The 11,510-nt window shown below is 41.3% G+C and overlaps 1 protein-coding gene across 1 annotated transcript in view; it reads left to right on the plus strand.

Moving 5' to 3' along the window:
• col5a2a (collagen, type V, alpha 2a) overlaps nt 1–11,510 on the plus strand; it is a 35,902-nt gene that overhangs the window by 14,697 nt on the left and 9,695 nt on the right. Inside the window, exons 19-43 of the mRNA XM_032530371.1 lie at nt 290–343; nt 569–667; nt 780–824; nt 915–1,013; nt 1,119–1,172; nt 1,372–1,479; nt 2,204–2,257; nt 2,417–2,515; nt 2,631–2,684; nt 2,795–2,893; nt 3,000–3,053; nt 3,372–3,425; nt 3,514–3,567; nt 4,731–4,784; nt 4,974–5,018; nt 5,100–5,198; nt 5,547–5,654; nt 5,962–6,015; nt 6,619–6,672; nt 6,946–6,999; nt 8,509–8,562; nt 8,732–8,839; nt 9,627–9,680; nt 9,870–9,923; nt 10,639–10,800. Coding sequence (XP_032386262.1) covers nt 290–343; nt 569–667; nt 780–824; nt 915–1,013; nt 1,119–1,172; nt 1,372–1,479; nt 2,204–2,257; nt 2,417–2,515; nt 2,631–2,684; nt 2,795–2,893; nt 3,000–3,053; nt 3,372–3,425; nt 3,514–3,567; nt 4,731–4,784; nt 4,974–5,018; nt 5,100–5,198; nt 5,547–5,654; nt 5,962–6,015; nt 6,619–6,672; nt 6,946–6,999; nt 8,509–8,562; nt 8,732–8,839; nt 9,627–9,680; nt 9,870–9,923; nt 10,639–10,800 — 1,827 coding nt within the window. The remainder of the gene's footprint in view (nt 1–289; nt 344–568; nt 668–779; nt 825–914; nt 1,014–1,118; nt 1,173–1,371; nt 1,480–2,203; nt 2,258–2,416; nt 2,516–2,630; nt 2,685–2,794; nt 2,894–2,999; nt 3,054–3,371; nt 3,426–3,513; nt 3,568–4,730; nt 4,785–4,973; nt 5,019–5,099; nt 5,199–5,546; nt 5,655–5,961; nt 6,016–6,618; nt 6,673–6,945; nt 7,000–8,508; nt 8,563–8,731; nt 8,840–9,626; nt 9,681–9,869; nt 9,924–10,638; nt 10,801–11,510) is intronic.

Genomic DNA, 11,510 nt, shown 5'->3' on the forward strand with positions numbered 1-11,510 from the left:
CCAAATATTCTAATAACCCAGTTTGTCCTGCAAAAAAATGATGTTCATATATTGACTGTAGACAACAGGGTTAATGTTACAAGCTTTTTTAGAAAATAAAACCAGACGGACAATGAACTGTAAAAATGATCTTAGGTCTTTGAGCTGGATCTGAGTAGGAAATGTGATGGGAACCACGTGTCACCTCCTTAAACTGTACACATTTAATTGACTACATTTCTACATTTGTGTCATGTGAATGCATATTTTCATCATTTATTGCTAACTGTCATTGTTGTTGGATTAACAGGGTCCCTTGGGTCTTAATGGTCCACCTGGATATCCAGGAACCCCAGGGATGAAGGTAAGAACAGTAACACATTCTTCCTTTGGCTAGATGCTAATGCTAATAAGCCCTTTCAACTAATTAAGCCATATGCCTCTGGCAGAGGGCCCCGCTCAAATATGACATGACATGCCCAAGAGGAATGGAGAATATCTCTTAAATTACAAGGTCTATTTGAAAAGTCTTCATGCAATAACAAAGGTAACACTTGTGTAAGTGTACTTGGTGATCTTCTTCCAACAGGGACAACCAGGCCCCACAGGAGTCCGGGGTCCAGAGGGCCCACAGGGACAGAGAGGAGAGACTGGTAATATGGGCAGAGCTGGACCAACTGGCCTCCAGGTTCATTTCTTTCTTTACCTATGCATCACATACTGCTCATAAGGACATTGTTGTCTCTGATGGAAAGTGCACTGCTTTGCTGATCTGACTGGAGACATGTTGTGTTTCAAAGGGCCCCGCGGGTACGGATGGTGGCCCGGGTACCAAAGGACCAGTGGTATGTTCAGTTGTTTTTTTGAAACATCTTTTTCACTATTTATGATAAGGATAGAAAAATGTCACATTTAACATGGCTTACTCTTTCCAGGGTAATCTTGGTCCACAAGGTCCAGGTGGCCATGCTGGACCCCAAGGACCACCAGGACCTCAGGGGAGCACTGGTCAGCCTGGTATCAAAGGATCCCTGGTAAATTTGCTTTACATTTTTTTATTGCTGGAATCTCTTTTTAATAAACTGTCACGACTGCTTGCTTTGCAGGAGACTTAAACCTTTTGCATTTTTGCGTTACAGGGAGATGCTGGCGTCGCAGGATTTAAAGGAGAGGCTGGACCCAAAGGAGAAACTGTAAGATTCTACTACATATATCAATAACAATAAAGTTTTAAGTCTGCTCTTTGAGACATATGATTTACATTTTAGTGAAATATGCATTCATGCTTAAATAAAACCACATTCATTTTTAGATGAGGACACGTAATCTTATTAAGGGAGTAGGTGAATCTTAGATTCATAGCATTTTGTGGCTTGTGTGTCCTCTCCCTAGGGTCCGCCAGGCTCCCAGGGAGTGCTTGGACCTCAGGGTGAAGAAGGAAAACGAGGACAACGTGGAGACCCAGGCACTGTGGGCCCTCCTGGTCCCGTTGGAGAGAGAGTGAGTCGGCATTCTGCCTCCTACTGTAATATGGATCAGTCACAGAGCTGCTCTTTAGAGACAGGGTCAATCTCTGAACAGTATATGAGAGAAAGGAATAAAAACCCATTTAGGGGAAAAGTAAGGACAAACAAATCACTTTTGGTAAATTTGTGTCTAAAAGACTGGAAAATGGCAAATGGTCAGAACCGTTGCTGCACAGCAAGAAGGTCCTGGGTTTGAATCCCAGGTAGCTGTGTCCTTTCTGCATGGAGTCTGCAAATGTAAGAAAAAAATCTGGAGAAAAACGCATAATGTCAAGGCAAAAAAGTGACCAGTACCTTTTTCTGTAAAGTTTACGGACATTTGTCTTAATCCAAATATAGAAAATTCTTTGGATTTACAGTAGATGCTCTGTACCTTTAACAGACATTTCTGTTAATCCAAAAAAACATCACAATACAGAACTACACCTGTGAAAAAATCCTTACTGAAAATACCTTCATTTTAATATGTCATGTTTCTACGGACTTTTCTAACAGTAGGGGGGGCGGCCTCCAAATGAGACTGCACAAAATAAAGCCAGTGCTTGTCCCCGTTGTGTTTAGGTGGAACAGTGGAATAGGAACGCCTTAGCATCTGTACATCATTCATATATCTGTTCATATACTGTTATAACCCATCTTTTGTGTGAGAATAAAATCATGAACATGGCAAAGACTGTAACTCCTGATCTGTTTTCCAGGGATCTCCTGGAAACAGAGGATTCCCTGGTGCTGATGGGCTGCCAGGACCTAAGGTACAGTATTCTATACTACTCTATATTAGAGTAAATATGAGGCAGGATATGTTTGTAGTATCATTGTAGCTGATATAGCAGTTTGTGCAGTAAGTGTTTTGTTTGGCCCTCACATGTTTCAATCAACTAAACAAGTTATTGTGATTTTTCTTTCTACAGGGTGCTCAAGGAGATCGTGGGACATCTGGCCCACCGGGTCCCAAAGCTTCTGTAGGAGACCCTGGGCGTACCGGAGAACCTGGTCTACCAGGTGCAAGGGTAACACTGAAGACCTTTGCATTCCAGTTTTGATCCACTATATCATTACATATTCTATATTTGTCTGTGCCACACATTTCCATTGCTCATGTTTGTTTGTATCTCTTGATCAAAGGGTCTTACTGGTACCCCTGGAGTGCAGGGAGCAGAGGGCAAGCCGGGACCGTTGGTAGGTTACAGCGCTCAATTTTACATTCACAATTAGACATTGGAGTTAGCCTTCAGCTTAAGATAAATTCAAAATGTGATTGAGTCAAAGTGGGGTTTTTCTTTGTTTAGGGGGCTCCAGGGGAAGATGGTCGCCCAGGCCCCGCAGGGTCTATTGGAAACAGAGGGCCCGCAGGAATCATGGGAGGGCCGGGCCCTAAGGGCTTCAGTGTAAGCCTGCAGCATTACTCCAAACCCTTTGCATTCATTGTCAGTCAGGTCATCCTTTTTATCTCCTGTTTCTAAAACAAAACCTGTTTTTGCTACACTCACAAAGGGTGACCCAGGAAAAACAGGGGAACAAGGATCTGCAGGAGTGTCAGGTCAAAGAGTGAGTACTGTTTATGAATTGAAAAATGTGCAATGCACTGTGCTTTGTCATTAGCATGCACATTTCATGCACATTTGCAAATTTCTTAGCCATACTTTCTAACTAATGTATTTTATATTGTATCTATTGTTACAGTTTGTATGATTAATAATGCTTTTTATAACAAGTGCCACTTTGTGGGAAGTTCTGCATTGTTTTACCTTTTTTTCACAGAATCCTTTCAGTAGGACTTTTTCGTTTCCTATAAACCTCGCACAGCCTTTAGAATACCGAGCACATCCTTCCACTCCACATGTGTAACTGTTCCTTTGTCTTCAGGGTCCCCCTGGCAAAGATGGAGAAGTTGGCCCTGCTGGCCCCCCTGGCCCAGCTGTAAGTGTCCGATCCCTCTTTGGTTGCATGCATTTCATTTTTTCTTTTATTGCTATCACAAATGAGTCATTACTTTCTCCTCTCAAAGGGTGTCGCAGGAGAAAGAGGAGAGCAGGGACCTCCAGGTGTAAATGGATTCCAGGTGCGCAACTGTTTTTATTTTTATGTTTTTATTGTAGTCAGAGGTGAGAACATTACTGAAAGGTTAGTCTCACTTTGCCAGACCCTCTTCCAAAGCGCATTGAAGGAAGGTCTGCCTACTCCACACAGCATTCGGGGACGGGAGGAAAACATGCTCTAGTTTATTGGCATTTCTTTAAACCAATCAGAATCGTCATGGGCAGTGCTAAACTCAGCACAGAGCCGCTGCAAAATAGTTGTGTTAGAGAAAACTCTGATTGGACAGATAGTCTAGCTAGCTGTCTGGATTTACCCTGCAGAGATCTGAGGACCAGGTAACCATAGTCCTCAGATTGGACAGATAGTCTAGCTAGTGGTCTGGATTTACCCTGCAGAGATCTGAGGACCAGGTAACCATAGTCCTCAGATTGGACAGATAGTCTAGCTAGCGGTCTGGATTTACCCTGCAGAGATCTGAGGACCAGGTAACCATAGTCCTCAGATGGACAGATAGTCTAGCTAGCTGTCTGGATTTACCCTGCAGAGATCTGATGACCAGGTAACCATAGTCCTCAGAAATCCACCAGAGGTTAGAACGCCAACACAAAGGAAGTGGAAGGAAACGGAAAATACATGCATCCGACAAACTGACTCTAAGACTGTGGATGTGAGAAACGCGTCCCAGTGTGCTGACAAGCATTGGTGGAATGTAACTAGGTACATTTACTCAATTACTGTAATTAAGTATGGATTTGAGGTACTTTACTTGAGTCTTTTCTTTTCATGCCACTTTGTACTTCAATTCAATTCAATTTTATTTATAGTATCAATTCATAACAAGAGTTATCTGAAGACACTTTACAGATAGAGCAGGTCTAGACCACACTCCAGAATTTACAAGCACCCAACAGTTCTAGTAGTTCCCTCGAGAACAAGATGGGGGGGGGGGGGGGGGGGGGGGGGAACGGGATGAGCAGGGGCGAGATAGTCTTATTTTGTTCGAAAATACTTTGAACGTCATTAAGAAGTAACGTCACCCAACATCCCTTTAGAGCACCTTTAAAGTTTTCAATGCAGAACGAGAACTTTACAGTGTGGTGTTAGTACTTTTATGGAAGTAAAGGATCTGAACTCTTGTTGTTCTTGTGCTCGGATCGTCATGTTTGACTGACTTTGTGTTCGCAGGGTTTGCCTGGAAACCAAGGCCCTCCTGGAGAGCCTGGAAAACCAGGTGACCAAGTGAGTGTGACGGAAGCTTTAAGTGCAGCTTTGGGCTAAATGACCCTGACTGAAACCCGTTAATGTCACTGTACTGTTCCATCTTTAATGTTGCTGTCTGGTCCTAACATCTGTCTTTTCGCACAAGGATCGTGATAGTGATCAGGACTCGGTTTAGACATAAATAATAACATTGTTTGTTTCCTTCAGGGTATTCCTGGAGAGCTGGGTACCGTGGGCCAAATAGGACCAAGGGTAGGTGGACTTTTTCAGGATTCAGGCGGTTGGTAAAGTTGCATTAGCTCAAACTGAATGCCGATGCTTTTTCTTCCCCAGGGAGAGCGAGGTATTCCCGGGGAGAGAGGAGAGCTGGGTTCAACTGGTCTGCAGGGACCTAAAGGTATCCCTGGTGCACCTGGTCCAGATGGGCCAAAGGTATTGTACTACTATTCCTAAAATATCAACATAATTAAACAATGATATGGTCTAAAATCCCCCCTGGCCAATGTTGATATGCAATCAACACATGCAGACACTAAAACATGCAATAGTTTTTGCGTCAGTAGTTTATGTAGATAAAGCTTGTAAATCATTATGAATTTCAAGATATTGTGCAAAATGGTAACAGGGTTCACATCCTTTTTATTGAAACTGTACATTACAAGTTTAAAATGGAAACTATAAATGTTAGTGTGTTTGGTGTTCCTGTTTAATGTGGTACATGTTTTAATAATGTTTGTTAGAAATGGGCCTGCTAACCTTGGTGTGTGTCTGTCCCTGAAGGGCAGTCCTGGTCCCCCTGGGACGCTTGGTGACGTGGGTCCTCCAGGACTTCAGGGAATGCCTGGAGAGAGGGGTATCTCTGGCCCTTCTGGGCCTAAAGGGGACAGAGTAAGTTCATCATCATTTGCTTTTTGTTGCTGCCAGTTTTTATATAAAATATATGTTTTACAGCAGTGTAGTCTACATCAGGGGGCTTTAACACCTTTTAGGCCGAGGACCCCTTAACTGAAAGTTTACTGTATATATTGAAAGTATGTATATTATATATTGTATAAAATGAAGTTGCACATTAAACTGGGCCTACAATAATGTGTATGGTGGCCAAAAGCCATTGTACGTACCTTTTTTTTTGGTGCATACATTAATAAGCTATAAAAATAAAGGAGCCTTACACTTGTTTTTCTGTCTTTTGTAGGGAGCGCTTGGTGAAAAAGGCTCTGAAGGTACAGCTGGGAATGACGGTGCACGAGTAAGTTAAATATCTAACACTCACACACATGAACAATGAAGTTACATTACACTGGTAAGAAACTCATGACCTAAATAGTAATATACATTATGTCAATGGGTTACTTATGGATGGAATAATAGTGAAAATAAATGATCCCCTGGCACCGGCTCCAGGACCCCTGGGGGGCCTCAGGGCCCACTTTGAGAACCGCTGTAATTTGAATTAGGTTTAATGAAGGAAAACTTATTTTCTCTAATTGTGTCTAATTTAAGAAAGGTGTTTGCAGTATTAAACTTCAATAAAAAATTAAAAGTTTAATGTACTGAATAAAAGATAAATATTCTATATTCTATAGAAAATTATAGTAAGTATGGTTATTTGCAGTTTCAGGTTTTTAATGTTCTTTTACAAGAGACATGAACATTCACAGTGTTTAATGTAATTTAAAAAATATATATTTTTGTGTTTTGGAAAAATCATGAAATTACATATAATTATTAGTTTTACAGGGCAGTGTTCATTCGAGGCTTGTCGCAGCTTGTTCACAGCAATTGTGTCCACTGAGCTGACGGCACTGGTAACAGTGGTGAGCAGAGATCCAGATGTGTTTTCTGTTAACAGGGAGCCCCGGGTCCCGTTGGCCCGCTAGGATCCGCTGGACCCAGTGGTGAAAAGGTAATGTCGTTATTTTATTCCTGACACATATTAAGAGGCTGTAATTCCCATCAGGAAGGGCTAAGGTGATGACAGGTTGTGTTTTAGGAAAGCAACGTTCTGCTGTTAATCTTTCTGCTTTGATTTCCTTGGCTGTGTCTTATAGCCTCCAGCGAAGGACAGTCTTTGGCTCTCATTTCCTATTCAAACATAAAAAAACAACTGGATTTATGCAGGCAAAATAAGTGGCTGCAGCAAAAGAAAATTTTTTGTAAACTTGTAACATCTATGCAGGGCGAACCTGGACCCAAAGGACCACATGGACCCCCAGGATCCAGAGGAGTACCAGTGAGTAATTTAAAATTTCATTTTCAGGGAAACCATGCAAGTTTGTGGTGATATTATCCCGCAGTAGTGCAAAGACTTTACTTTTTTGGGCACCAGCCCATGTGGCAGGTTTCTAAATCCACTAGCCACACTGGCTTTTTACCATTATTCTTAGGCTTCATTAAGGTGAAATACAGAAAATGGACGAGCGACATTTTTGAACTTGTTTAGAATGTATGTGCTGTCGAGTTATTAACAAAATCAGCTGCCACATTGTTTTGAGCTCCAATTTGAGGAAAGGGTGGACTCTGGTTGAAATGTGAAAGAACAACAGTGTCAAAAACCACTAATGAATCGATTCTCATTGGCTACCCGCTAGTCTCGCCATGCCAGACCTTCCTCAACCACACAGCATTCTGGGATGGGAGAAAATCATGCTCTGGTTTACTGGCATTTGTTTAACTCAATCACAATTGTCTTGGTCTGTGCTAAGAGCCGGACGGAGCCACGGTGCCGCTGCTAAACAGCATCGGGATGGAAGTTGTTTTGGTGGAACATGTGTACGTTCAGAAGTAGTTTTAGTTGTCAACAGAAAACTCAGATTGGACAGATAAAGTGAGGTGGACATAGTTCGAAAAATGTTGCAATGTAAGTAAGTGACGTGAAATTAAATTGAACAATTTGTAATTAAATAGAATAGCAAAAGTAAGTAACCATAATATGAATGATATTGAAGTGTGACCATTATATTAATGAGATTGAAGTTAACCGTTAATAGTTATAAGTCCAGTTTAAACAGAAAGAAAGAAAGAAAGAAATAAAGAAAGAGAGCCCAAGGCAACGGCTATCCTAATGAGTGACATTCGGCAGAATTTCCATAGGCAACGGAGCTAAATGGGGCGGTAGTATCTCAGTCTGTAGGGGGTTGGGTTGGGAACCGGAGGGTTGCTAGTTCAAGCCCCCATACGGACCAAAGTACAGAGTGTGGACTGGGAGCTGGCAAGATGCCAGTTCACCTCCTGGGCACTGCCAGGTGCTCTTGAGCAAGGCACTGAACCCCCCCCCCAACTGCCATGGGTGCTGGTCCAGCACTTGCAGCACCCCCCCACTCTGACATCTCACCATTAGCATGTGTGTGTATTTCAGGTCTGTGTGTAATGATAACCAACAAACTGAGTGTAAATGTTCATTTCCCCACTGGGGATCAATAAACAGTGTAAAGTTTTTTTGGTATTAATATTATTATTAAATTAATCCCCGAAAGTTGAATTGATGTTACATTATTGAATATAAACTAGCTACCTGCCAACATGGCAGGTATACATGGCAGTTTCACCAGCCAATGGATGAATTCAACTGCATTTGGTTCGTGGTTGAGTGTTAGTTTCAGGTCTTGGCAAAGATCAATCAAGCCTCATATATCTTAATAATATATTATGAATGTATCTGATCTTACATGAAGTAAGACCATAGTAGCGATACAGAATAGGTGTACAGCTCTTTAATGTAATAATCTCTCTCTTATGACAGGGAGCGAGAGGCGACCCTGGTCCAATCGGTGCTGTTGGATTTGCTGGCCCTCCTGTAAGTAGTCGTTCAGTCACATTGTTGTAGTGTTTTTCCTTAATTTGAATTATGGCTTGTTATGATGTATGAATGATCTATGATCATATGATGTATGAAGAAGTAAGGTAAAGGTCTAAACAGATTCAACTGGTTTTAATGTGTTCCTAATATGACCGACATTTTACAGGGTCCTGATGGCCAACCTGGAGTCAAGGGAGAGCCTGGAGAACCAGGCCAAAAAGGAGATGCTGGATCGCCAGGACCTCAAGGCTTGTCTGGTGCTCACGGACCTCAGGTGAGTTCCACACGTGAATACACAAGATGAATAATGCTCATGAGATTACTGTAAAAAAAAAAGTAGTTTTCATGTATTATTACGCAGGCTACTACTTTATATTAAAACATTTACATCAGATATTGGAAACTTTCAGGGCTTAGCCCAGACCTGGGGAGGTATTTACACTAGTTTCAAGGCTAATAATTTTTAATAACTAACAATTAACGTTTAATAATAGAACGCTTACAAATCTGTAAATCGTTTGGGAAATACATGATGGTTTTCAAGGGGGGGAAAACCCTATCCTACTTAGTATCTGATAGTTCTACTAGTTCCAACTGTCTTGATCATCTGAAACCAGACTCATTTACACTCCTGGTTCTTAAAAAGAGGCCAACATTGTCTGATGGTACTGTTTTTAAGTTACGCAGTAACAAGTTGTAGAGTAGAATTACTAATCTTGACACCTACATTTTAGGAGAGTAACTGAATGAATGGTGATATTACTCCAGTAATAAAACCTTTGCTTCATTGATGTTCCGCTCCAGTCAGAGAGGCTGAGGGGAAATGACGTTAATGAACGTTAAAGTTCATTTAAAGCCTAAAAGATTAGGAGCTTTTGGGGAACCATTCAGGGTGGGAGCCCCAGAAGCCCCACGTCTACAGTGTATACTCTTCATTTGGTCCGCTTTGGAAGTCTTAATGAAGTCATTCCTACTTCTCATGGCTGTCCTGTAAGTCCTCCAGGGCTTTCACCTTTTGTATATGTGATGAATGCGTTTCTAATCCAGTGTTGTTTTTGTAGGGGCCGACTGGTGTTGCTGGACTGAAAGGCGGAAGAGGAACGCAGGGTGCACCAGTAAGGTCATTTCATAAATACCGCAGACTAACGATAAGGTGACATTACCTGGAGTAGAGAACAGGAAGCTGCCACTCCTGATTGGTCCATTCATCTTAACACAGTTTAATACCTGGTACCTTACCTTCAAACACAGCATTCTGTTCTTGTGAAGCAGTATCTGAGGACCTGGTATGATTGTGTTTCCAGGGCCCCACTGGCTTCCCTGGATCTGCAGGACGAGTTGGCCCCCCCGGCCCCACTGTAAGTACTGGCCTGAGTTTGTACCAAAAAACACAGTTAGAGACACAGGAAGAAACATCTGTCAATAGGGCTGGGACAATATGCTTTTTCCATATTTGATTACTTTTTTTTAAGATAAATGGTTTATGATTGGATTTGTTGTGCTTTCATTTATTAGGATTCTAGAAGTACTAAGTATTGTCTTTTTTCTTCTTTAACAAAAACAAGGTTGAATGATACTCTTCTAAAGACAATATTTCATGAGATATTTATAAAAACTAATTGTTTTCTGAAAATAATACACATCACATGTCAGACAGTCTGACATTTATTTCATTTGTAAAGAAGAACATAAGAGAACGGATAGGATGCATTCGTCATCGTTGGTACCACATATAAACAGAAAATATTTAGGCGAATTAGTGGTCAAAAAATATTGATTCTGGGGAAAGAAATTATTTAAAAAATTGTTGCATTAAAAAAAAAAAAAATCATTATACTGTTTTCCCTAACTGTTTTTGTCACACAATTAAAGAAAACAAAAGAATACATGGTCGATGAGCACTGCTGTGGTGTCATGCCACTGCTTGGTAGTTTATATATATATATATATATATATATCTACTGTACTGATGTGTATAGTATGTACATATATTTATAGTATTTGAAGGCCTTGGTATCTTTAAATGTTGGAAAGTGCTTGTTGCATTATCTAAAGACATTCCCTTCATACCAGGGTCCAATTGGAGAAGCCGGACCCCTTGGACCCCCTGGGAAAGAGGGTCCTGCTGGTCTCCGTGGAGACCATGGAGCCCCTGGTAGACAAGGAGAGCGAGGACCAGCAGGGCCACCGGGAAGCCCAGGAGACAAAGGGGACTCTGGAGAAGACGGCCCCACGGTAAACTGAAGTTGTAGTTACAGGACATTTTACATTTTAGTCGCAAGTTTCAGCAAACACCTAAACCTCGGGCCTGGTCTCGTTCATAATGTTTTGATACCGGTACAGATTCTATAACTCCAATGCCGGTTCCTGAACGATTTTATTAAATATAAAATAAAAAAATAAATTACACATTACAGTATGGTACAAGACTTCTTTTTGGGTTTTTTCAGCACATTTACACCTATCTGATGCACACTGTAGTCGAGCCTCTCAGAACACAACGGCACACACACACGGAGCCGTCTCTGTGCTTGTGTTAGGCAGCCAATCAGCAGCATTATTAGATCTTGGTACAAGCCTGCTGCATGCTTATTGGCTCATGAGATTCATTCCTTTTGGTATTGAACGACGAGGCATTTTTCCATGCTCGATACACAATTTAGTCGGTGCCTCAAACGTGTCGACATTCACTACACATCCCTACCAAAACCACAATACAATAGCCAGTTTATAATTTTGTATATTGAAAGCAATCAGTGTCTGTTGCAACTACTCAATCATAACTATGGGTTATGTTGACTTGATTGGAGTTGTCTGATTGTTATATATTACATCAAGCTGGAAAACACAGGGATCTTGTTAATCAATAATATTAAAACTCAACTCCCTCAATGTTATATGTAAATTATCTGTGTGTGTGTGTGTGTGTGTGTGTGTGTGTGTGT

The sequence above is a fragment of the Etheostoma spectabile genome, chromosome 11 (assembly GCF_008692095.1).
Source record: "Etheostoma spectabile isolate EspeVRDwgs_2016 chromosome 11, UIUC_Espe_1.0, whole genome shotgun sequence".
NCBI lineage: Eukaryota > Metazoa > Chordata > Actinopteri > Perciformes > Percidae > Etheostoma > Etheostoma spectabile.